Source organism: Pteropus alecto, unplaced genomic scaffold, assembly GCF_000325575.1.
Source record: "Pteropus alecto unplaced genomic scaffold, ASM32557v1 scaffold287, whole genome shotgun sequence".
Lineage (NCBI taxonomy): Eukaryota > Metazoa > Chordata > Mammalia > Chiroptera > Pteropodidae > Pteropus > Pteropus alecto.
This window is the reverse complement of record NW_006439718.1, coordinates 954,674-977,456: the sequence shown is the minus strand read 5'-3', so window position 1 is coordinate 977,456 and position 22,783 is coordinate 954,674. Positions and strand designations below refer to the sequence as shown.

The 22,783-nt window shown below is 44.6% G+C and overlaps 1 protein-coding gene and 1 pseudogene across 3 annotated transcripts in view; one reads left to right on the top strand and one right to left on the bottom strand.

Moving 5' to 3' along the window:
• Positions 1-6,783: 6,783 nt before the first annotated feature.
• On the bottom strand, positions 6,784-6,902 carry LOC112483911 (annotated as a pseudogene).
• Positions 6,903-15,872: 8,970 nt separating this feature from the next.
• ARHGAP22 (Rho GTPase activating protein 22) overlaps positions 15,873-22,783 on the top strand; it is a 153,360-nt gene continuing 146,449 nt past the window's right edge. For all 3 annotated transcript variants that reach the window (XM_015593242.2, XM_015593241.2, XM_015593240.2), the window contains exon 1: positions 15,873-16,174. In XM_015593242.2, the coding sequence (XP_015448728.1) occupies positions 16,141-16,174 (34 nt within the window). In that variant the 5' untranslated portion in view covers positions 15,873-16,140. The remainder of the gene's footprint in view (positions 16,175-22,783) is intronic.

Below are 22,783 nucleotides of genomic sequence, written 5' to 3'. Positions count from 1 at the left end.
TCTCTGTTTCTCCGACCCAACTAAGTATCCCACAATTCCATTTGATTTAATTCTGACACCGACCATCCAGAATTAAGGCAGATCATTCAGGTTAAGGGCTCAGTCCCAGAAGACTGCCCTCACTTCAGACACCAGTTGCAAATGTGGTGCCTAGGTCACCTGCACTTCTGCACTTCTTGACTACAAAGTCAGAGGTTCTCATGACCTTTTCCTCAGTTTTGATAATTCACTAGAATGGCTCACAGAATTTAGGAAAACACTTTACTTAATATTACTGGTTTATTATAAAGGATACAACTTAGGAACAATAAAATGGAAAAAATGCATAGGGCCAGGTATAGGGTGGAAGTGAAGGTGTAGGGTGCAGAGCTTCCATGCCCTCTCTGGGTGTTCCACCCTCCTACCATCTCTGCCTGTTTACCAAACCAGAAGTTCTCTGAATCCCATCATTCGGTGTTTTTATGGAGGTTTCATTATGTAGGCATGATTGATCAAATTGTTGGTCATTGGTGACCAACAGGACATCAACCTCTGCGCCCTCTCTCCTCCTTGGAGGTGGGGAGTGGGAGTAAGGAGCGGGGCTGAAAGCTCTAGCCCTCTAATCATGCCTCAGCCTTTCTGGAGGCCAGCCTCCATCCTGAAGCTCTCCAGAGGCCTACCAAGAGTCACCTTAGTAGCATAAACTCAGGTTTGGTTGAAAGGGACTCTTTATGAATAATAAAAGATGCTCTATTACTCAGAAAACTCCAAGAATTTTAGGAGCTCTGTGCCAGGAACCAGGAACAAAGAACAAGCATATATTTCCCAACACACACACCCTCCATACGATGGTCCTAGAGATGAGGATTATGTCTCTCCCACACTGGGTCCTTGCAGTGCTCAGTGCTGGGGTTTGGGTATCATTGATTATTAACAAATATGTATAGAGATGAAGGAATCAAATATCTGCCACCTTCCATGAAGCCCCAGTGATGTTGCCATGGAATAGAGCTTTAATTCTAAAGGTAAAAACTTAACAAATGTCATGTAGCACCTCCTAGCAGCCACCATTTATTGAAAACCTACTCAGTTTCTTTTTGAAATAGTGATGAAAAGCACATCTATTTCACCAGTCTTCACAATGGCTGTTAGGGGGTGATATCACTAGTCCTGATGAGGTCCTATGAGGCTAAGACGAGGGGTGTCAAGCTTCAAACCCAGCTTTTTTTTTTTTTTTTTGCCAACTCTTTGTGGAGTCTCCATGCTGGGCTTCTGGGCTGGAATCAGGACACAAGAAAGACAGAACCAAAAGCCTGGCTGGGTGAGTCTGTTATAATTGGATTTGGGGGTGGGGAGAGGTTGACTACTGCAGTGTAACACATCACTGTCAAACTCAGTGGCTTCAAATGATGAGTAATTACTCTTACTGATGAGTCACTCAGTCAAGCTTTCCTGGGCTCACGTAGTCTTCTACACTCAGCCAGCTGCTGAGGATGGCCTCACTCAGCATTTGTGATGTTGCTATCTGTCATGATGGACAACCACAGGTTTGATGGAGCTACATGTCTCTCATGGATTCAGAGAAGCGTGAAGAATTTGAGAGATCCTTGCAGTCTATCACAGGAGGGTCATGGCACCTTTTAAGAATTGGAGGCTCATTTGCCCAGGTCTCTCTCAGGGCTAGATTTTCTGCTGGTGAGCTAAGCATTTGGAAACACACTTCCTGTTTTAGGTGACACACTGTGTACATATAAATCGCTCCTTTGCTACAATCACAGGGTGGTTGAGTGTGAATGGGTGTGCAGCAGAGACTGTCTTCTGGGAGACTATGACATGAGAACTCATGTTTCTCAGAGTTGGCTCAAAATAGTGATCTGTTACCTAGTCATGTTCTCTCAGGTTTGAAAGATGCCATGAAAGTTATCTAGTCTTATTCCCAATTTTTCAAAAAAGAAAGCTCTTCTGTAGAGGGGAATTGCCTTGGCTGATTGGAGCAGAACACTGAGCTGGAGCCTAAATTTCAGGAACCAGGTGTTTAATGGCTACATCTTCCTGGTGTGCCTAAAGAGATGTGCATATATCCTCTCATTTAATCCTCTCAACAACCCTTGCCAGATGATATTCATGTCCCCATTTTAAAGAAGAGGAAACAGATGCGAAGACATTAACTGATTTGTTCAGGGTCAAGCTCCTCATCAGTGGCTGAGCTGTCTTTGAAAACCAAGTGTGACTGCACAAAGAGGCTGATTCAAGAAAACTGACTGAAGTATACATATGCCTACCCCAAAGTTAGGGAATTTTATTTCACATGGAGAAAAAAACATTAACCACAAGTTGTTTCAAGAAGTGGTATTTTGCAATCAGTTTGGCTTCCTCTTAAGAAATGTGAGAGCAAATGATTCACAGTGACCCTCTGCGCCAGGTTCCTCTTTTTGGGATGTGCCCCCAAAACACTCTCATTGTGGCAGTTTCCATGTCAACCCCAGGACCAGGAACTTGGTGGTGGGTTCAGGTTTCTTTAATGTCAGGGCCACCCCTTTGTTCTGAAGGGTCCTGAAAGGATAGAAGTGTCCCTTGAGCTGGATGAGTGGTCTAGTAGACTGTCTGTCACTCAGTTCATTTTATTGTGTTTGGAGCCTAAGTGATGCACCCTCTTTGCACAACCACTCCCTATCCCAACCTTCCACCAAAGCACCATTGCAGATGTGCCCAAGATAGCTCAATCATTCATCCAACAGAATTATTAAGGTCCCTGGAGACACAAAGCTGTACAAGGGATGGTGTGTTTTCTGGAAGAATCAGTAGGAGAGTTAAAACATAAAGAGCTAGAATTAAAGCTGTTACCATGCAGCTTCCCCTCACATTGCCACACAGAGACCCTAGGCTGCTCTGGCTAGTGCTGGGTGACCAGCTGGGGGCAGCAGAGAGCAGTGGGTACTTCTAAGGCCCTTGAGCAGAAGTGGCCAGGGAGGTCTCCACTGGCTGGTTGAAGGCAGGAGGGGAAGGCAAAGCTCATCATAAGAGGACTAGACAGGACTAGGCAGACTCCAGAGGTGGCCAGGCTAGTTTGGTGGGCTGGTAGTCCCTGGGGGTTGGGGGACACAGAAGCACAGAATGATTGAGCCTCTTACAGAAGGCAGTGACATGCTGACTAGACTTTATTATTGACCAGAATAAAATATTATGAGAATAAACATTGAATATGGGGAAGAGCAGGGAGATATGCCACCGGTAGTGATGAGGAGCTCACCCCCAGCTGGTACAGCTCCCATGCTGGGCAGCAGCAGACAGTGATGGAGGAATAGGGCTGCAGGCAGCAGGGCTAGAGCATTTTTCCAGGATTCCAGGCCTGTGACTCTGCGACGATGAGCATATTTGTGGGGGGGAGCTGGTGAGTATGTGGCATTCTGCACGTACATATGCATGTGTGAGTGATAAAGTCAAGCTCGTGGGGGAATATGAGCCTATGTCTGAACCTGAGTGTGATCATGTGCCTAGGATAGTGCGTGTATGTGTGTGAGAGTGTGTTTGTGACTTGTGAATGTGTGCGAGTGGAGTGTTAGCAGTCTCATATGTCTACCTTCCCTCTCTCACTAGATAATAGGCTCTTAGAGCAGTAGCCCCACTTCTCCAGTTATCTGTTTACTCACTGGCATAAAAGAAGCCACATACCTATATTTTGTGGAGAGTCAAATATATACCAAGCATATGCTGTTTTAATTCCCCATCTCATTTAATCTCCATAGCAATCTTAGCAGGTAGCTCTGACTGTCCCCATTTCGCAGGTGAGGTGACTGAGGCACCAAGAGAGGAAGAGGCTTGTCCAGTCCACTCAGCTAATGCATGTTGGTGCCAGATTTTGATCCCAAAGCCCAGGTTCTGTTCGTGACACCACACCACCTCCCATACTATGACAAATAGAAACCAAGAAAGCAAAAAGTTCATCAGATGGTGGAAGCTAATCAGAATGTTTGGATCTGCAGAAGACTGATGGGAGCTGTGACCCTGGGCGCTAGTGTCTTGTGCATTCTAAAATGTACTGGCTGCATGTTATGAGCAGTGGGCACAGCAAGTGTTCCTGCCATCTCACTTCCTAAGAAGCCATCTCCCCAATCTGCTCCCCACTATATTGACACCAAGAGACTGCCTAGTGAGCTATGCAAAGCTATAAATAGAAAAGTAATGTTTGGAGAGGCTTGAAATTATTAACCAAAATGCAAATCTCACATGCCAAAGGGAGCAAAACAAATTGTAAGCTAGTGAGCAAACTCTTCTTGTGTGCCGGACAATTAAGTGTGTTACCTCCATCAGTAAGAACATAGATTGCATTGCAGTTGTGCCTGAGGAGATGTAATATTGCAGGACTATCTCTTTACCTAAGGTATGAAAATACGGCTTTCTGGGCCAAAATCTTGGACAAGAATGAACCAGTGGTGGGTCTTCCCAGAGTTTATTGGGTTGTCAATGCTCAGCTGGTTCTTGCCATGGAATTTTATGCTTATGCACACTCTCGTACATGTCCTTATATAGTGTTTGGCAGTTTGCAAAGAGCTTTGACATGTGCAGCTTTCCTACCTTAGTATTGCCCATTTGGAATAAGTAGGGCAGAAATTATCATCTCCATTTGGTAGATGGAATAACAGGCTTAGGGATGTTAAGGGACTTGCTCAAGGTAACTCAGATCCAGGAGTCAGACCCAGGTTTCTTGTTCCTCATCTATTCAGCTCCCCACTGTGAGATGATCCGGGGCTCTTTTCACTTGGCCATGGAAAGCATTTCCATTTTGCTTTAGTTGAGGCCTTAATCATCTCTTGTCTAGACCATCCCAAACCTCCTGCTTGATTCTCAGCCTCTAGTACCCTCAACAGATCCACCTTGCACTGCTCAGAAGCCTCCCAGGGGCATGAGCTAGGCTCTGGGGTAGACTGCTACACTGGGGCTTGATGGCCAGGTGACATGTTTTAGCTATTCTAGGTCCCTTACAATTCCATATAAATTTTAGCATCAGCTTGTCAGTTTCTACAAGAAGATCATCTGGGATTCTGATGGGGATTGTGTTAAATCTGTAGATCATTTGGGGGAGTACTACCATCTTAACAATGTTAAATCTTTTAATCCAAGAGCAAAGGATGTTTTTCTACTTACTTAATCTTTTTAAATCTCTTTCAACAATGTTTTATAGTTCTCAGATTATAAATTTACACTTGTTTTATTAAATTTATCCCTGTATATTTTACTCTATTTAATGTTGTTGTAAATGGAATTGTTTTCTTTTTTATTTCATTTTCAGATTATTCATAGCAAGTATATAAAAATTGAAATTGATTTTTGCATATTGATCTTGTACCCTACAACCTTGCTGAACTCATTTATTAATTCTAAAAGTTTTTTAGTGGATTCCTTGGAATTTTCTATATATGAGATCATATCATTTGTGAACAGAGACAGTTTTACTTCTTTCTTTCCAATCTGGATGACTTTATTTATTTTTCTTGACTAGTTGTCCTAGCTAGAACATCCTGTACAATATTTACTACACGTGATGAGAGCAGATATCCTAATAAGTCTGTTGAGATTTTTTTGTGTGGCCTACTGTTTGGCCTGTCCTGGAGTATGTTCCATGTGCACTTGAGAAGAATATATATTCTGCTGTTGTTGGGTGGGGTGTTCTACAGATGTTTGTTAACTTCAGTTGGTTTATACTATTGTTCAAGTCTTCTATTTCCTTATTGATATTTTATCTATTATTGAAAATAGGATATTGAATTTTGCAATTATATTGTTCACTGTCTATTTCTCTCTTAAATCTATTTTTGCATCATGGACTTTGATGCTCCGTTATTAGGTGAATATGTTTAAAATTGCTATATCTTCTTGATGGATTGACCCTTTTATTAATATATAGTCCTTTCTCTCTTGCAATAATTTTATCATAAAATTATTTTGTCTGATTTCAGTGCAGTCATGCCAGCTCTTTTGATTATTGCTTATGTGGAATATCTTTTTTCAATCCTTTCACTTTCAACCTGTTTATGGCTTTGAATCTTAAATCTCTAGACAGTATGTTGTTGGATCTTGTTTTTTAATCCATTCTGCCCACCTTTGCCTTTTAATTGGAGAGTTTGATCTATTTACATTTAATGTAATTACTGATAAGGAAGGGCTTACATTATTTTGCTATTTTTTTCTAAATGTCATATTTTTTTTTGTTCTTCAAATCTTTAATTACTACTTCTTTTGTGTTAAATAGATATTTTCTGGCATACTCTTTTAATTCCTTTGTCATTTTTGATTGTGTGTTTTTGGGTATTTCCTCAGTGGGTGCTTTGGGGAGCACATCTTAATTTATACCAATCTCGTCTGGATTAATACCAAGTTAATATCAATAGTATATAAAAATTTTTCTTATATATCTCCATTATCCCCTTTCCACTTAAGTTGTTATCATCACCTGTTACATCTTTATATGTTGTGTGCTCATCAACTAGATTTATCGTGTCATTTTATGCAGTTACTTTTTATATCAGATAAGAAAAAAGAGAAGTTACAAAGAAAAATACATTAATAGTGTTTTAAATGTTTACATATATCACTATTTTTACTGGTTCTTTATTTCTCTGTGTGGATTTGAGTTACTGTTTAGTGTCCTTTTATTTCAGCCTGAAGGACTTGCTTTAATAGTTCTTGTTGGGCAGGTCTGTTAGCTATTATTCGTCTCAATTTTTATCTGGCAATGTGTTAATTGGTCCTTTGTGGGTTTTTTGTTTTGTTTTGTTTTCTTTTCTTTTCTTTTTTTTTTTTTTACGCCTACAACACCTCGTCTTCCTAGGTGGTCTCCCATCCAAGTACTAACCAGGCCTGACCCTGCTTAGCTTCCGAGATCGGACGGGATGAGGCATGTTCAGGGTAGCATGGCCGTAGACGGTCCTTTGTTTTTGAAGAATAGTTTTACTAGATGTTGAATTCTTGGTTTACAGTGTTTCATTCAGCACTTTGAATATGTCATTCCACTGCAAACTAAAGTAAGACAGTATGTACGTATCACATACTCACAAATGGCAGAGGTGACACCCAGGCAAGAGTTGGACTTTGAAATAAATGAGAACGAAGTAAAGGTTAAGAGGAAAGGATTGTTTGAAAGCAGAAGGGCCTCATCTAGCCTCACCTTCTGAGTGAGCTGAGATTACTTTCAACCATGGCCAACATGAGCCTCACCCAGGAAATATGATAACAGGCTGTAGAAGAACGGAGCCATGGTCTGGAAGGATCGCCTGTGGTTTCCAGTCTGAAATATACAGTAATTAGTGGCATAACTGGGGAAATAAGGAAGGAAATGCCATCTGTGAGAAAATGGACAAGTGGAAGACTGTACCATCTGTGCTGAGTTAGATGTACCATCTGTGCTGAGTTAGAATGATTAGGAAGTGAGAGAGAACAGGAATTTGAAAACATTGACTGAAGATGTGATATAGGCATCAGAATTTTATGGGTTGAGGCAACCCAAATCAGCTAAAGCCAGAAAAGAGAATTTATTGGGAGTTTATTGGAGATTTACAAAATCCTTTGGGAGCTGGGGAACCAGGCTTGGAAAATGGACGAGAATGATTGTAGTTCCAGAGGGCCTATAATCAAGAGATGCAAGGATCATCTAGAAAATGCATGGTCAGGACACCCCTGTGGATGCCTCCACCTTGCCTGAAGGCACCATCATCACTGCTGGACATTGTCACTGCTGCTAATTCTTTAAAGTCTAATCTAACAATCTCTCAGTCTTTTCATGACACTATCAGATTAGATCAAATCCAGGCAGGAGCATCTAATGGGTTGAGCCTGGATCACACGGCCACATCAGACTGCCTGCAAGGACAGAGCTGATCTATTCATTATGGCTTCCAAAGAGGGAGATGGTGGCAGATTGCTCCAAAATAGGAAGCAGTTAGATATTTAACAGCCCAAAAGCAAGTTCTGTTCCACTATACAGATGAGATGAAAGGAAGGTATAGTTTTGAGCACAGGGGACACTAACATGTGTTTGTCAACTTGGAAAAGAGAACCAGTAAGAGAGGGAGGGATTAAAGATGTAGAAAGAAGAGAAATGATTGGAAGAACAGATGGAGGCCATGTGCCTATAGAGGGCTGATTTCTCCAAAGGAGAGGAACAGGAGAAGAATCTTGACCTTGGAAAGAGGTATGAGTTGAGAGAGAAAGCACCTGGGAAATTTCCATTTTTTCCATCTGTTCTAGACCCTGCCTTTCCACAACAAGCAGGTGTTTTCACAAGGGAGAAGATTTGTTTTTCAATAATGCAAAACTGACCAAAGTGATGATTCATCATTTTCTAAAATCTGACTCTTTGGGATAGAGGAAATCATTTCAGACCTGCTTCCTTGTTGGACCTGTGTGAGGACAGAGGTTGCCATTTGAGCCTGGCAGGCTGATGCTGACCATAACCTGGGTCACCCAACTGCTGCTTTGGGGGAAGGGTGGCAGCTCCTTGGAACTTCAGTACATCATATTCCCAGGACCCAGAAACCCACTAGTGAGGTCATATTTATCTCTGTCCTCTCAGCCTCTGACTGCCAGAAGTAGGAACTCAGAAGGGGACCCTTCCTAGCCCAGGGTGTCAGGCCTCATAGGCTGAAATCCTTCCTGCCAACTCCCACAGTTCCCTGAGCAAATCCCACACACTCATGGCATGGCCTATACCACTGCCTATTCCACACACTCTCTAATAGAAGCTTTCCCTTCTGAGAAACCCACAGTGAGACTTCACAGCAAAATAAAATCTTTATCTGAAAGCTGCCCAGTTAAATGTAGAGTCTAGACAGTTGTCCAAGTACAGCAAAGATTCTTAAGTGAATAATATTTATCTGAACCCAACATTTACGGAGGCTTAAAAATTAAGCTTATGTACTCTGTAGAATCCCTGTGTGGTACACACAACTGAGCTGCTCAGAGCTTCCTTCAAGAAAAAACTCACTGCCCAGCTGCAAGGAGTGGGGTCAGCCACCAACTTTCAAGCCAACTTCATGCTTTTCCTGGGTGGCCCCCAGCCAACGACTTACGCAAGGCAGTAGTGGCTAAGGTCATTCTCCCTCCCCAGCCAATGACTGTGAAAGGCAGTAGTACACAGCCCTAACCACCTCTCATCAAAGCCAGACCCTTCTTCTGAGCCATCTGCTTCAGAGTTCCCAGGTGTGCTGGCAGAGACACTATCAGGTTTATACAGCACTCTGACACTCCCCTCCCACCCTGCTCTTACTTCCGCCCCTTTCACGAACAAGTGTTAATCCCTAATAAAACTCTCATCTTATCATCTGCCACCAGAAACCCAGCTGGTACCCCACTCATTCATCCATTCAACACAAAGTAAGTATGTCCTGGACTTCAGCTGCCTGGACACTAGCTGTCGCAAAGTTAAAGGTGGTATGTGACAAGTGCTAAAATGGAGGTTAGAACAAAGGTTATGGTATCTGAAACAACTCGGGACCCCTAAGCCACCTCCCTCCCACCCCCAGACTAGGGCTGCAGGAAGGAGTCTAAAATACATGCCTGAGACTACAGGTCATGGTTCAGGGACTTTCCAAACAAAGCCTGCATATTATGGTCTGAACTCTCAAAGCCCAATCCTATATTCTGCATCTTTGTCCTTCTGACTCTCTGCCCAGGATCCCAAGACGCAAAAGACCCTAAAAAGGAGTCCAGGGCTCCTCTTTTCTGGGGGCCTGGGCTACGTATGAGAGGGTAGATTGTACTGTGTGGACAAAACTAAAATTAAAAGCTAAGCTAAGCATCTGGAGGAGGAATTGGGCAAAAGGACAGAAACAGACTTTAGGCCTAAGGCAGTAGGATTGAGGCCAGGAGAGCAGCCCTGTCCTCTGGAACACAGCAACTTGTAGTACCCAAGGGCCCAAAGGTGAAACCAAGGATATGCTCAGAGTACCGGCAAGGCAAGGCCACCAAAAGGGCAGAAAAGTTCACCTTTGATGAATCCCACACATTTTACAATTTAAAAATCTAGAAAGAATATTTTAAGTTCAGCATACTATTAAGTTTTGTTCATAGTTTATATTTAAATTAAGGGCTATAATATTTAAATTACGGGTTAACTTTTAAGTTATGGGTTAATTATGGGTAATTTAAATTTTATATATTTAAATTATGGGTAAAGTCTTAATTGGGTCTGGCAGGAGAACTTTTAGAAGGTCCCCGTGGCCTCAGGCAAGAAGGAAGGTATTAAAGGTGCCAAACTCTAACCATGGGGTAATGAGCAAGGAGGTGATGTTAAAACAGGGTCCAGAAGGCTGCATCAAAGTTTGGTAGGTGAAGAAGGGCAGGCAAGTGTTTATCTGGAGGGAAGGTTAGCTATAGTAACAAAGAAGACCAAATATCTAATGGCTCTCCCTCTCATAAACAACTTGAGATGTTTCCAGGTTGACAATGGGGGCTCGACTCCATTCAATCATTCAGGGACCCTGACTATGGGGCCTCTGTCATCTTCTCCATGGGACTTCCAAGGTAGTCCCATTCTAGTCCCCTAGAAAAGGGAGACACTCATGGAAAAGTGTTGAGGAGGAGTCCTGTGGGCCAGGCCTGGCCAGGACGCGTCACACCAGACTGCAAGGAGGCTAGGAAATGTTGAGCATCTAGATGTGCCAAGGATGAAGGAGAGAACACATTTAGGTGGAGAGCTAGTACTGTCTGCCCACAGCAGGGAGTCAGCAGTGACTGGAGCACACAGATAATGTGGTAGGGAATGACCACGGGCATGCTGGCAAATTTCTAACAACCAGATCTCCAGAGGAAAAAAATTTAAGTTCTGATTGATAGCATTTTTCTATCTTCTTGGTGTACATACTCTCATTGCTATCAATTTCAAACCACCAGAATGACCACTGAACAAGGAGTTGGGAAGAGATGCGCAGTAGCAGCCTGATATATAGTTATATTAGGGTTCTTTAGAGAAACAGAACCAATAGGAGATAGATGTAGATGATATAGATATAGATATATAGATAAATATAGATATATTTTTATATATGTATGTGTGTGCATGTATGGAATTGGCTTACATGATTATTGAGGCTGAGAAGTCCTGAGATCTGAGGTTCACAAGCTGGAGACCTAAGAGAGGCAATGGTGTAGTTCTAGTCCAGAGGCCAGCAGGCTCAAGATCCAGGAAAAGCAGGTATTCAGTTCAAGTCCAAAGGCAAAAACAAAACTATGTCCTAGCTCAAGGCAACCAAACACTTCTGCTCAGGGGAAGGTCAGCCTTTTTGTTCTATTCAGACCCCAACTGACTGGATGAGGCCCACCCACATCAGGAAAGGCAATCCGCTTTATTCAGTCTACTGATTCAAATGTTAATTTCATCCAAAACACCCTCGTAGACAACCCAAGAATAATGATCAACATAATGTCTAGGCACCCCATGGCCTAGTCAAGATGACATCACAAATAGTATTTTCACCATATAGACATGAATAACCTAAGAATCTAAACAATAGAAAAATTAAGTAAAATAATTAGGAAGTAATGTGTGTTGAGCATGTATTACCTTTGTTTTTTAATATAATTTAATTATAAGTTTATATAATTAAATTGTTGATGATGGCTGTGTTAATCAACTGACTTGCAAAGCACTTGAAAATTTAATAATCAGCTTTTACATCTGTTGGTACCAGCCAGCTGATTCAGCCTACCACTAAAATGAACAGAAGTGACACCCTAAGGAGCTGGAACATCAGCTGCTTGGCAGTAGAGACAGCACTCTAATTAGGAAGTCAGGGTACATTGGTGATGGTGACCACTGGGTAGGCATTTCAGAGTTAGGATAGCAATGTTTTCTCCCTCTGCCTCTTAAAGAGCTCACTCTGTCCTCCCTGCAGCTTCTGAAACAAGGAAGCAGGCTCTGCTATCTCTATGGCACCTTGGTAAAAATCAGAGAAAGACTCACTCTTTTGGTGGCAGATCCCCCTTACTAAGCTAGAACATATGGCAAAATAACAGAACCCAAACCCAGCCCTACTCCCCCTCTACTGGACAGTGTATGTATTGCCAGACTACCCCGCAGTACCTGTGGCTCTACATGGAATAGAGCTGTTTCCTGTAGTCTTGAGATAAATACCCCTTACCACTTTCTAACCAGAGACTGATTGGCCAGTGTGCACCTCCCTAGAGAGGACAATAGGCGAAGACTTCCTCTGGTGGCCCCAGGCTCAAGGACATGCAGTTATCTTCTAAAGTAGTGGTTCCCAGTCATGGCCTCACTTTGGATCACCTGAGGAGCTTTTATAACTCCCAATGACCATTTTACATGCCCGACTAGTTAAACCAGAGCTGTTGGGAGTGGGACGCAGCAATTAGTTTTCAAAGCTCCCCAATATGCAGCCAAGATTGAGAATCACTGTTAATGTAAGAACGTCCAAACCTGTAGAGAATTTTTATGAAAATTTTATTTGAGCCAAACAGAGGATATGCCTAGAAGCAAGATCTCAACAGACTGAGATAAATGCCTCCAAGAAATGAGTTTGTAGCTTCTTTTAAAGAGGGAACATAAGGAAGATGACATGAAGGTGGAAGAAAGCAAAGTGGGAACCGGATTGCAGGATAATTAACAAGATTATATGCTCTCTTGACAGAGTCGCCCTTTAGAAGAAGGGGTCTGAAAAGGGGCATTTCAAAGTTGTGTTAACCCAGATGCACTGAAACAATGGACAGAGCTGGCTTAAGGCAAAGATAAGCCTTTTACTAAAGAAGTTATACTCCTGGGGCGTGACTATGCCCCATGACCTGTCCAGTTAGGCATTTATGATCAGATCACCTTGTGAGGTTACTTTTTGTAGGATCCCTTTTTTGTCCGCACACTGATGTGAAATCATCCTGACTCTGAACCAACAATATAGGTGGGTGAACATCCCACCAAGATGTGTGTGTTTCGGCAGATGCCTTCTAGAGAGTTCTGCCCACCAATCTTCTCTACTCACCCTTCAGTGCCTAGCGGTGCCTGGCGCAGAGCAGCCCTTAGAAATTGCTGAAATGATGCAAGGCAAGAAACAGCGAGGGGCCCAGGACCACTGCCGGAAGGGGCAGTGCTGTGCAGCAGACACAGGACAGTGGGAAAGGAGGCCATCTCTCTGTCTCTACTGCTAAGTGACACCTTTATCTTCTCTCCGTGGCCTCAGTTTCCTGCCTTTAAGTGACAGGAGTGGGGCAATTCCTTCAAACAAATGCTTATGCAGGAGGCCATCATTTTAAACAGATTCTCTCACTCTGCTCTTGTCTCACCCCACCTGCCCTCCTGCCAGCCTCAGAGGGACCTGGAGAGCTCTCAGAGTCCTGCGGAGCAGGGTTTGTAAACTTCAGGAAGGAGGGGACTCTAATGGCCCTCCCAGCTGAGACCCCATGGATCCCCTCATGCAGAGAAGTACTAGGAACGTGGTCTGAGGGCAGAGAGAAGCAAAGAGCTTTTTTGCTCCCCATCCCCATCCCCCACCATTCTCGAGTGCAGTCTGAACTGGCTCCTGACCTTTTCCCAGCTTTACTTCTGGGTTTAAGCCCAGAGCCTCTGTGGTTTTGTCCAATTCCAATACTGATCCCCAGAAAAACAGGCGAAGTGACTTAATGTCATGGTGGGGGGGCGGGGGAGGGGGCGGACAGCTGCACAGAAAAAGCGCCTGAGGGAGGGGTAGAAGGGGTGATTTCTTAACCAAAATAAGTGTGAGTGGACCTAAACTAAATCTTCAGGGCATTTTCCTGCCTCTGGTTTGGAGGAAGTGGTCCAGGCTGCATTACTCATAGGACTTCATGATTGCTCAAGATCTTGTCAATGGCCACAGGACCTCACCTTGTGACCCTGATATCTATGTGAGATTTTCCAGCTCCAAATCCTCCCCACTCCTGTGCGGCCCCTGTTTCAGCCTGACCTAGCCTCAACCTGGCCCAAGAGGAAAGGAGCACAATTCTGTCATTCAGTGGTGTCTTGGATATACCCATCAAGTCAGTATTCCTCGTGAGGCTCCTGGCCTGAGTCTGGCCTGGGGCTCAGGGCTGGGAGTGCAGGAGGGGCATTGGGCAGTCTAAGGGATACAGATAAGAGCCCTGGGGAAGTGCTTAGTGGCTCTTTCTGGTGTCAGGATCAGCACAGTTTCACAGAGGACTGGCTTGGCATGATCAGGCTTATGTAGTTCCAACAGAGTGGAAAAGGGAATTTAATAGAGAGGGAAGTACACATGCAATGGCACAGGAACACAGGAATGGGGTCTGTGCGTGCATATATATAGTTGTATCTAGCATTAACAAGAATTAGCTCACAGAGGCAGACATGGACAGTAGCCTTGAATGTTATGTCAAGATACTTATTCAAACCTTCTGAGGAATGGCTGAGGGCCAGAATAAGTGACTTGATGCTGAGTAAGACAGCTTTGTCACCATGGACTCTCTCCCTTCAGCTTGGTCATTTTATCCACCACATCCTGGTGAGTCCTTAATCTCTCCAATCCTCCCTTGCTCTCCATTGTCCAGACCCTGTCATCTCTAGCAAGGACTGCTTCAGTGGGCTCCCAGTGGACCCCCAGCCTATGGAACCTCTTCCCCTCCAGCTGCTAGAATTCATTACACATCAATATGACATTCGGGGATCAGTGGACGTAGGAGCACTATGAGAATTAGGGAGGGATCATAGTTGTTAAAAGCAGAGAGATTTTTGTTCACACGTTTTGTCTTCCAACTAAGATGATCCCACAGGACCCAGGCACAAAATCCCAGCCCCAGGCGCAAATGCCTAACAGGGCACATAGGTGATTTTCAGAGGCACAAAGGTTGGTTCTCACCATCTGATGCATTCATTGAGGGCTCTCAAGCCAGGAACTGTTCGTGTGACGGTTGAAATTTGGGTATTTAGAAAGACGTCATGGAAGAGCATGAGCTGTAGACACAGAGCCTTGGCTTTAGATCCCCGCCTTGAAAATATTGTATGACTTTGGGCAAGTTATTTAACTTTTATGTGCATTATTTTCTTCCTCTGAAAAGCCATGACTCTGAAAAGCACTTGACTCCAGGAATTTGAGAATTAAATGAGATATTAAATATAAAGCACCAATCTCAACCCTGAACACATAGTAGGCACCTAATAAATGGTAACAATTACTGTGATTGCATTTCTGAGGCAATTTTTAGGATCTTGAGGCTAATCCCTGTAAAAGCTCAATTATACATTCACACTTTAGAATTATGCTAGTATGAAACAACTATGTCAAATAGCAGAGATTTACTACTCAGTGAACAGTTTTTGATTTTCTGTGTGCAGGCCCTGAACATTCTTATTCCTGTCACCTTATTAAAGCAGCAGAGAAAGTTAACATCCCTATCAAGCCTCTGTCTCCCTACTGATCCAGTCCCCTGAGGATCTGAAAACTGCGGAGGCTGTGCGGTCCTTCTAAAACACACCTGTCTTTCAACAGTTGGAATCGTGAGCTCATCAACTGCCTCTTGAGCCCTTCTGGAGGGAATATCAGGCAGAGCAGAAGTCCCATTGGACAGGCTCTGGAGGGGTGCTTTGCCTGGTGGAGTCTCGGCCCGCCTCTCACCAAGTGCGCTGTCTCCCCAGGGCCTTGACAAGGCAGATCCGCCACTGAAGTCCTTGCTTTCCCTGCAGCCTCGTGGCGTGTCCTGCGCACCCCGACGAGCCCTCCCCAAGCAGAGGGCGGATCCGAGCCCGGGAACCGCCCACCCTCCGCCCCACCCTCCTCGCAGACCTCCTGCCTGCTGCGGGTGTGGGAGGAGAGACCAGCATGTCCGCTGGACTCGGATAGGGGACTGACAGCACCACGTGCACTCTGACCCAGCAGAGGGACAGCCAGGCCGCCCCCCACCCTCCCACCCCCGGCCCAGTGATTGATCAGCAGCCGTTACTGAGACTCTTAATGGTTCGCTTGGATGGGAATTAATTCTGGAATGGATAAATAATGCATTGAGGTTTATGTAGTCCAAGGCAAGCCGGCGGTCCGGAGCCAGGACGGAGCCCAGGGAGCCTCGCGAGTGACGCCAGTGGCCATGGGAGCCCTTGCGGGGCATAAGGGGCAACTGATTGAGAAGAAGAAAAAAGGGAAGTGGATGACAGCATGATCGGCCCAGCAACACTGGTGGGGTGGCTGCAGGACCATGCTGAGCCCAAAGATCAGGCAAGCCAGGCGGGGTAAGTCCAACTTCGTAGGGAGAAACTGGGCATTGTGTGAGTAGGTCTCTTGGCCAATGTGTGTGTACACCTAGCCAGGTGCCATGCTGGGGTTTAGATGGGGCAGGACTGATGTCTCTTCCTAGTGAGGATTCTGGAGTCAGTAAGGTCATACCTGAAAGTACAAAGGGACGATGGCCATCTTTGGGCCCTAGGAGGTGTGCAGGCTTTATACCCCATAGTCTGTTTCTGGGTGGCTCAAAGTGACCAGGTGACAACTTTGGGGAAATTTTGTTCCTTTACTAAAAAGGAAATGCTCGATGCTCAAGATGTGTCTTAGCAGCCAAGATAAAAGTGTTCTTCACTAGGGAAGCAATGCCCTAGCTTCTGGAGACAGCTGGGTCCAAGTGAGGGTCCTCATTCCAGTGGCCCAGGTGGCTCTGCAGAGCCTACAGTAGCTGCCACCGCTGGGTACAGGCAGCTGGGAGGCAGGCAAAAGCTCCTCTAGAGAACTCCCAGGAAGCTGCCAGGCCTGGAGATGAGGATGCCTGTGGAGGGAGCAGATGCAGAGAAAGTAAGAGGTGAGACTCAGAGAGCCTTTGCAGGAGTGATCCTGCAGTACTGAGCTAGTGCCCTGGCCACCCTGTGTCCCTGCAGAGTGTCCTGGAGACTGAGGACAAGTCCCAGGGCTAGGGACAGCCTCTTTCTGGACAGCAACTTCTTTGCTAGAGCAAGTGTCATTTTAGATGAGAACATCTGTCTCTTAAGAAAATAGAATGTCTTTTCAGGTGGTTAGTGTCTGTGGAGGGCTGAGCTTCCTTGTGAGCAATGAGCATGAGAATGGTAGTTTGGAGGTGGGTGGAACATCTGCCTGGAGAGCTTGGAAACAGTGTGAGTCTCACCTAGAGGAGGACCCTCCAGCCTCCTGTAAACTCACAAGGAGCACACACATCTCATCAGCATGTCGCAGACACATGGATGACTTTGGAGGGGAAGTTGGCCCTCCAGAATGTGGTCAGAGCCATTAAGACTTCTGCTTGGGGTGCTTGGGATAGAATGTAACCTATGGGCACCAATGGACAAAAGAGGGCCATGCATGGCTCTGCTGAGGGGTTGGGGGGCAATGTGGTGACCACCCAAAGGGTGGGCCAGGCCAAGCTCTCTGAGAGAACTTAGGTCAATCCTCCCACTCCTGTCTAATACACTAGCCACTGGCCACATGTGGCTATTGAGCACTTGTTATGTGGCTAGTCTAAATTAAGAAAAATATACACTAGAGTTTGATGACTTGCAAAAAAAATGCAAACTATCTCATTAATAATTATGTTATATTGATTACATGCTAAAATGACAATATTTTGTATATATTGAGTTAAATCAAATATATTATTAAAATTTTTTCACCTGTTTTTTCTTTTACTTTCTTTTAATGTAGCTACTAGAACTACTTATGTGGCTAACATGATATTTCTATTGGACAGTGGCAATCTAGAAAGAGATCAGTGCTTCAGTGAAGGGCTCTCAGGATACTTGCCTTTGAAAACCCAAACTTCTTATAAGCAATTGTTCTAAGTCATTGGTTCTCAATCAGGAATGATTTGCCCTCAAGGGACATTAGGCATTGTCTGGAGACATTCTTGGTGATACTGGCATCTAGTTGGTAGAGGCCAGGGATGCTGCTAAACATCCCACAATGCAGAGGACAGCCCTACGACAAAGAATTATCCGGCCTAAAATGTCATGAATGCAAGTGTTGAGAAACCCTTCTACTAGATGATATTATCTTGTAAGATATGTTAAAAGATGAAGTTTATGGTACTATTCATCAGTAGTAATAATTATATATAATCACTTACCCACAAAAATGTATGATCGTAAACCATGACAAGAAGCATTCTAAGAGCATAGACTGCAAATGAATGACAAGAGGAAGTAAGTGGTTCTTGAGCTGTAAGCTGAAGGCAAAGCTTGGTGGAGGGACGAGTCCACCTTCCAGGCAAAGAACAGCATGTGCAAGTACCATTGGAAGAGAGGGGCACAGAAGGCTGGAGCTGGGGGAAGGAAAGGGCAGAGGACACAGCACGAGGCTGGAGAACAGATCAAGAGTTGGATCACACAGGGTCAGGTTTGCAGCTTGTTAGGAAATAACTCTACCTAGGGACATTTCAGAAGAAATACAACCTAAATTATATATATGTGCCTTAAAGAAATTAGGCTCTGGCAGAAAGAACTTTCATTAAAATTCATCCTCCATTGAATCTTTTAGAAATTGGTCAGGATATGTGTTTTAAATATAGCAAGTTATACTTTGCAAATTCCAGTATCCGTTATCCAGACACTGCCTTGTCTAGACTGTTCCAGACAATACATATTCAATATACATTTCCAGGCTACACCACTGTGTGGATACAGTTGCTTTCTTGGATAGTCTGGGCATTGTGTGAATAGGTCTCTTGGCCAATGTGTGTGTACACCTAGCCAGGTGCCATGCTGGGGTTTAGATGGGGCAGGACTGATGACTCTTCCTAGTGAGGATTCTGGAGTCCGTAAGGTCATACCTGAAAGTACAAAGGGACGATGGCCATCTTTGGGCCCTAGGAGGTGTGCAGGCTTTATACCCCATAGTCTGTTTCTGGGTGGCTCAAAGTGACCAGGTGACAACTTTGGGGAAATTTTGTTCCTTTACTAAAAAGGAAATGCTCGATGCTCAAGATGTGTCTTAGCAGCCAAGATAAAAGTGTTCTTCACTAGGGAAGCAATGCCCTAGCTTCTGGAGACAGCTGGGTCCAAGTGAGGGTCCTCATTCCAGTGGCCCAGGTGGCTCTGCAGAGCCTACAGTAGCTGCCACCGCTGGGTACAGGCAGCTGGGAGGCAGGCAAAAGCTCCTCTAGAGAACTCCCAGGAAGCTGCCAGGCCTGGAGATGAGGATGCCTGTGGAGGGAGCAGATGCAGAGAAAGTAAGAGGTGAGACTCAGAGAGCCTTTGCAGGAGTGATCCTGCAGTACTGAGCTAGTGCCCTGGCCACCCTGTGTCCCTGCAGAGTGTCCTGGAGACTGAGGACAAGTCCCAGGGCTAGGGACAGCCTCTTTCTGGACAGCAACTTCTTTGCTAGAGCAAGTGTCATTTTAGATGAGAACATCTGTCTCTTAAGAAAATAGAATGTCTTTTCAGGTGGTTAGTGTCTGTGGAGGGCTGAGCTTCCTTGTGAGCAATGAGCATGAGAATGGTAGTTTGGAGGTGGGTGGAACATCTGCCTGGAGAGCTTGGAAACAGTGTGAGTCTCACCTAGAGGAGGACCCTCCAGCCTCCTGTAAACTCACAAGGAGCACACACATCTCATCAGCATGTCGCAGACACATGGATGACTTTGGAGGGGAAGTTGGCCCTCCAGAATGTGGTCAGAGCCATTAGGACTTCTGCTTGGGGTGCTTGGGATAGAATGTAACCTATGGGCACCAATGGACAAAAGAGGGCCATGCATGGCTCTGCTGAGGGGTTGGGGGGCAATGTGGTGACCACCCAAAGGGTGGGCCAGGCCAAGCTCTCTGAGAGAACTTAGGTCAATCCTCCCACTCCTGTCTAATACACTAGCCACTGGCCACATGTGGCTATTGAGCACTTGTTATGTGGCTAGTCTAAATTAAGAAAAATATACACTAGAGTTTGATGACTTGCAAAAAAAATGCAAACTATCTCATTAATAATTATGTTATATTGATTACATGCTAAAATGACAATATTTTGTATATATTGAGTTAAATCAAATATATTATTAAAATTTTTTCACCTGTTTTTTCTTTTACTTTCTTTTAATGTAGCTACTAGAACTACTTATGTGGCTAACATGATATTTCTATTGGACAGTGGCAATCTAGAAAGAGATCAGTGCTTCAGTGAAGGGCTCTCAGGATACTTGCCTTTGAAAACCCAAACTTCTTATAAGCAATTGTTCTAAGTCATTGGTTCTCAATCAGGAATGATTTGCCCTCAAGGGACATTAGGCATTGTCTGGAGACATTCTTGGTGATACTGGCATCTAGTTGGTAGAGGCCAGGGATGCTGCTAAACATCCCACAATGCAGAGGACAGCCCTACGACAAAGAATTATCCGGCCTAAAATGTCATGAATGCAAGTGTTGAGAAACCCTTCTACTAGATGATATTATCTTGTAAGATATGTTAAAAGATGAAGTTTATGGTACTATTCATCAGATAGTAATAATATATATAATCACTTACCCACAAAAATGTATGATCGTAAACCATGACAAGAAGCATTCTAAGAGCATAGACTGCAAATGAATGACAAGAGGAAGTAAGTGGTTCTTGAGCTGTAAGCTGAAGGCAAAGCTTGGTGGAGGGACGAGTCCACCTTCCAGGCAAAGAACAGCATGTGCAAGTACCATTGGAAGAGAGGGGCACAGAAGGCTGGAGCTGGGGGCAGGAAAGGGCAGAGGACACAGCACGAGGCTGGAGAACAGATCAAGAGTTGGATCACACAGGGTCAGGTTTGCAGCTTGTTAGGAAATAACTCTACCTAGGGACATTTCAGAAGAAATACAACCTAAATTATATATATGTGCCTTAAAGAAATTAGGCTCTGGCAGAAAGAACTTTCATTAAAATTCATCCTCCATTGAATCTTTTAGAAATTGGTCAGGATATGTGTTTTAAATATAGCAAGTTATACTTTGCAAATTCCAGTATCCGTTATCCAGACACTGCCTTGTCTAGACTGTTCCAGACAATACATATTCAATATACATTTCCAGGCTACACCACTGTGTGGATACAGTTGCTTTCTTGGGTAGTTAATGAAATCTGCCCCAGTCAGCCAGCTCAGAAGCCTCTGTGGTCTGGCCAAAAGGCCACTCTGCAGATAGGGCTTCCCAGGGACCCTTTCCCAGGTCATGTTAGCTGTTAGCTTCCTGGCAGGTCCCCATTCAGCCCTGAGCACACAATGGCTGCCATCACTCTAAAAGCCATCCTTGTGTCTCCTTCCCATGGAGGGGGAGATACCAGGATTGAGAATCTCCCAGGGAAAACCCTACTGTCACTTACCTGCATATAGAACTAAGGTTGATCAACTGTTGTATCCTGGCTGGGTTCAACCTCCAAAAAGAAGTTAGAGGCAGATGTTGTCAACACACACACAGACAGACTCTCTCTTTCTCTCTCTCTTTCTCTCTCTCTCGATGACCAACTAATTCAAAAAAGTAGGAAGGCACCTAAACCAGCTAGAAATGGCTCAGAAATAGATCAGTAAATTCAAATAGTGTGCTTGGGTTTAAGTGTATGACACAATTTAAATTGATTTCAGGAAAGTGGTCTAGATTGGTTTACACCAGCTCAAACTGGTCATTAATACTGTAGATGTTTGTAGCTTGGCATTGTCTCGTTGGAACCAGTACAAACCACCCTAGCTATTCATGGCCAATTGATGCCAGGCCAAGCCATTTGGAACCAGGCATGGCTGGCCCTGCCCTACTCAGCTCCCACCTGGCTCAGAGGGTCCTTTCCTCACACCACCACCACCACCCACAACCCTTCTGCACACTCTTCCTCCACTGAGCCCCATTGCTTTATTTTCAGAATGGAAGCGAAGAGATAGCTCACCACTGCCCGTGCCAATTTTCCCAGAAGAAAAATAGAATAAATTCATTAAAGCTTCATGAATTTATTCCATATGCAGTAGAGAATCACCAGTCTATATGCTCTGTGACACTCTAAAAGTTGCAATTTATTTTTCAAGATAGAAAATAAAAACAGAAGATAAGTGCCCTCTCTCCTGGGAGCAGTGTGTGTAGTTCTCCAGGGTGAGCAAGGGCAGTGAAGCCCCAGGCCACACCCTGAGCCCGCCACCACCACCCACCCTCCATGAGCCATCCTCTCTGCTCACTCCACCCCCAGGGGCACCTGATTCCTCCCTGTTTCTCCAGGCCATATCAGAACAGAGCCCCCAAATACTTGACCCTGTTGCTACCCCAGCCAAATGGGACTGCTCCCCTTTCTGAAATCCCATTCTCACAGGAGGGGGAGATTTTTTTTTCCCCAAAGATTTATGTATTTCCCCAATCTTTTTTATTATTTTTTAAGTTACAGGTGACATTCAATATATATTCCTAACAGTCTTGACTGAGGCCTCCTCTGTGCCCATTAGGACCACCCAGAATAAAGTTTTATTGCTCCGACCTTGCCCTCCTCCTCAAGGATGAAGTATGGGAGGCAGCCCTGTCTCTTTACTTCTCAAAGAGCTCTTGCCTCTGCCTTTGTCACTCATCCTCATGTCATCATTGTACTCAAGCCAGTATCATCTCTAACCTAGACTATGGAAGTAGGACTCTGCCACACCCCACCTACACCATCTATTCTCCAATCCAAAGCCAGAGCTATCTTTTCAAATGTAAATCCAGCCATGCACCCACCTTCAACCTCAACTGGGAATTCTTCAGTGACTTCCTCAGTACTCTTTGTGTTAAAATTCAAAGCTCTTACCATGGCCCATGAGGCCCCTTATACAGTCCAGCCACCGGCCAAATGGCCAAATCTCCCACTTCCTCTCCTTCTTCAAGCCCCAGCCACACTGGCCTTCTTTCTGTTGCTCAACTGTTGCATAGACCTCCTTCCACA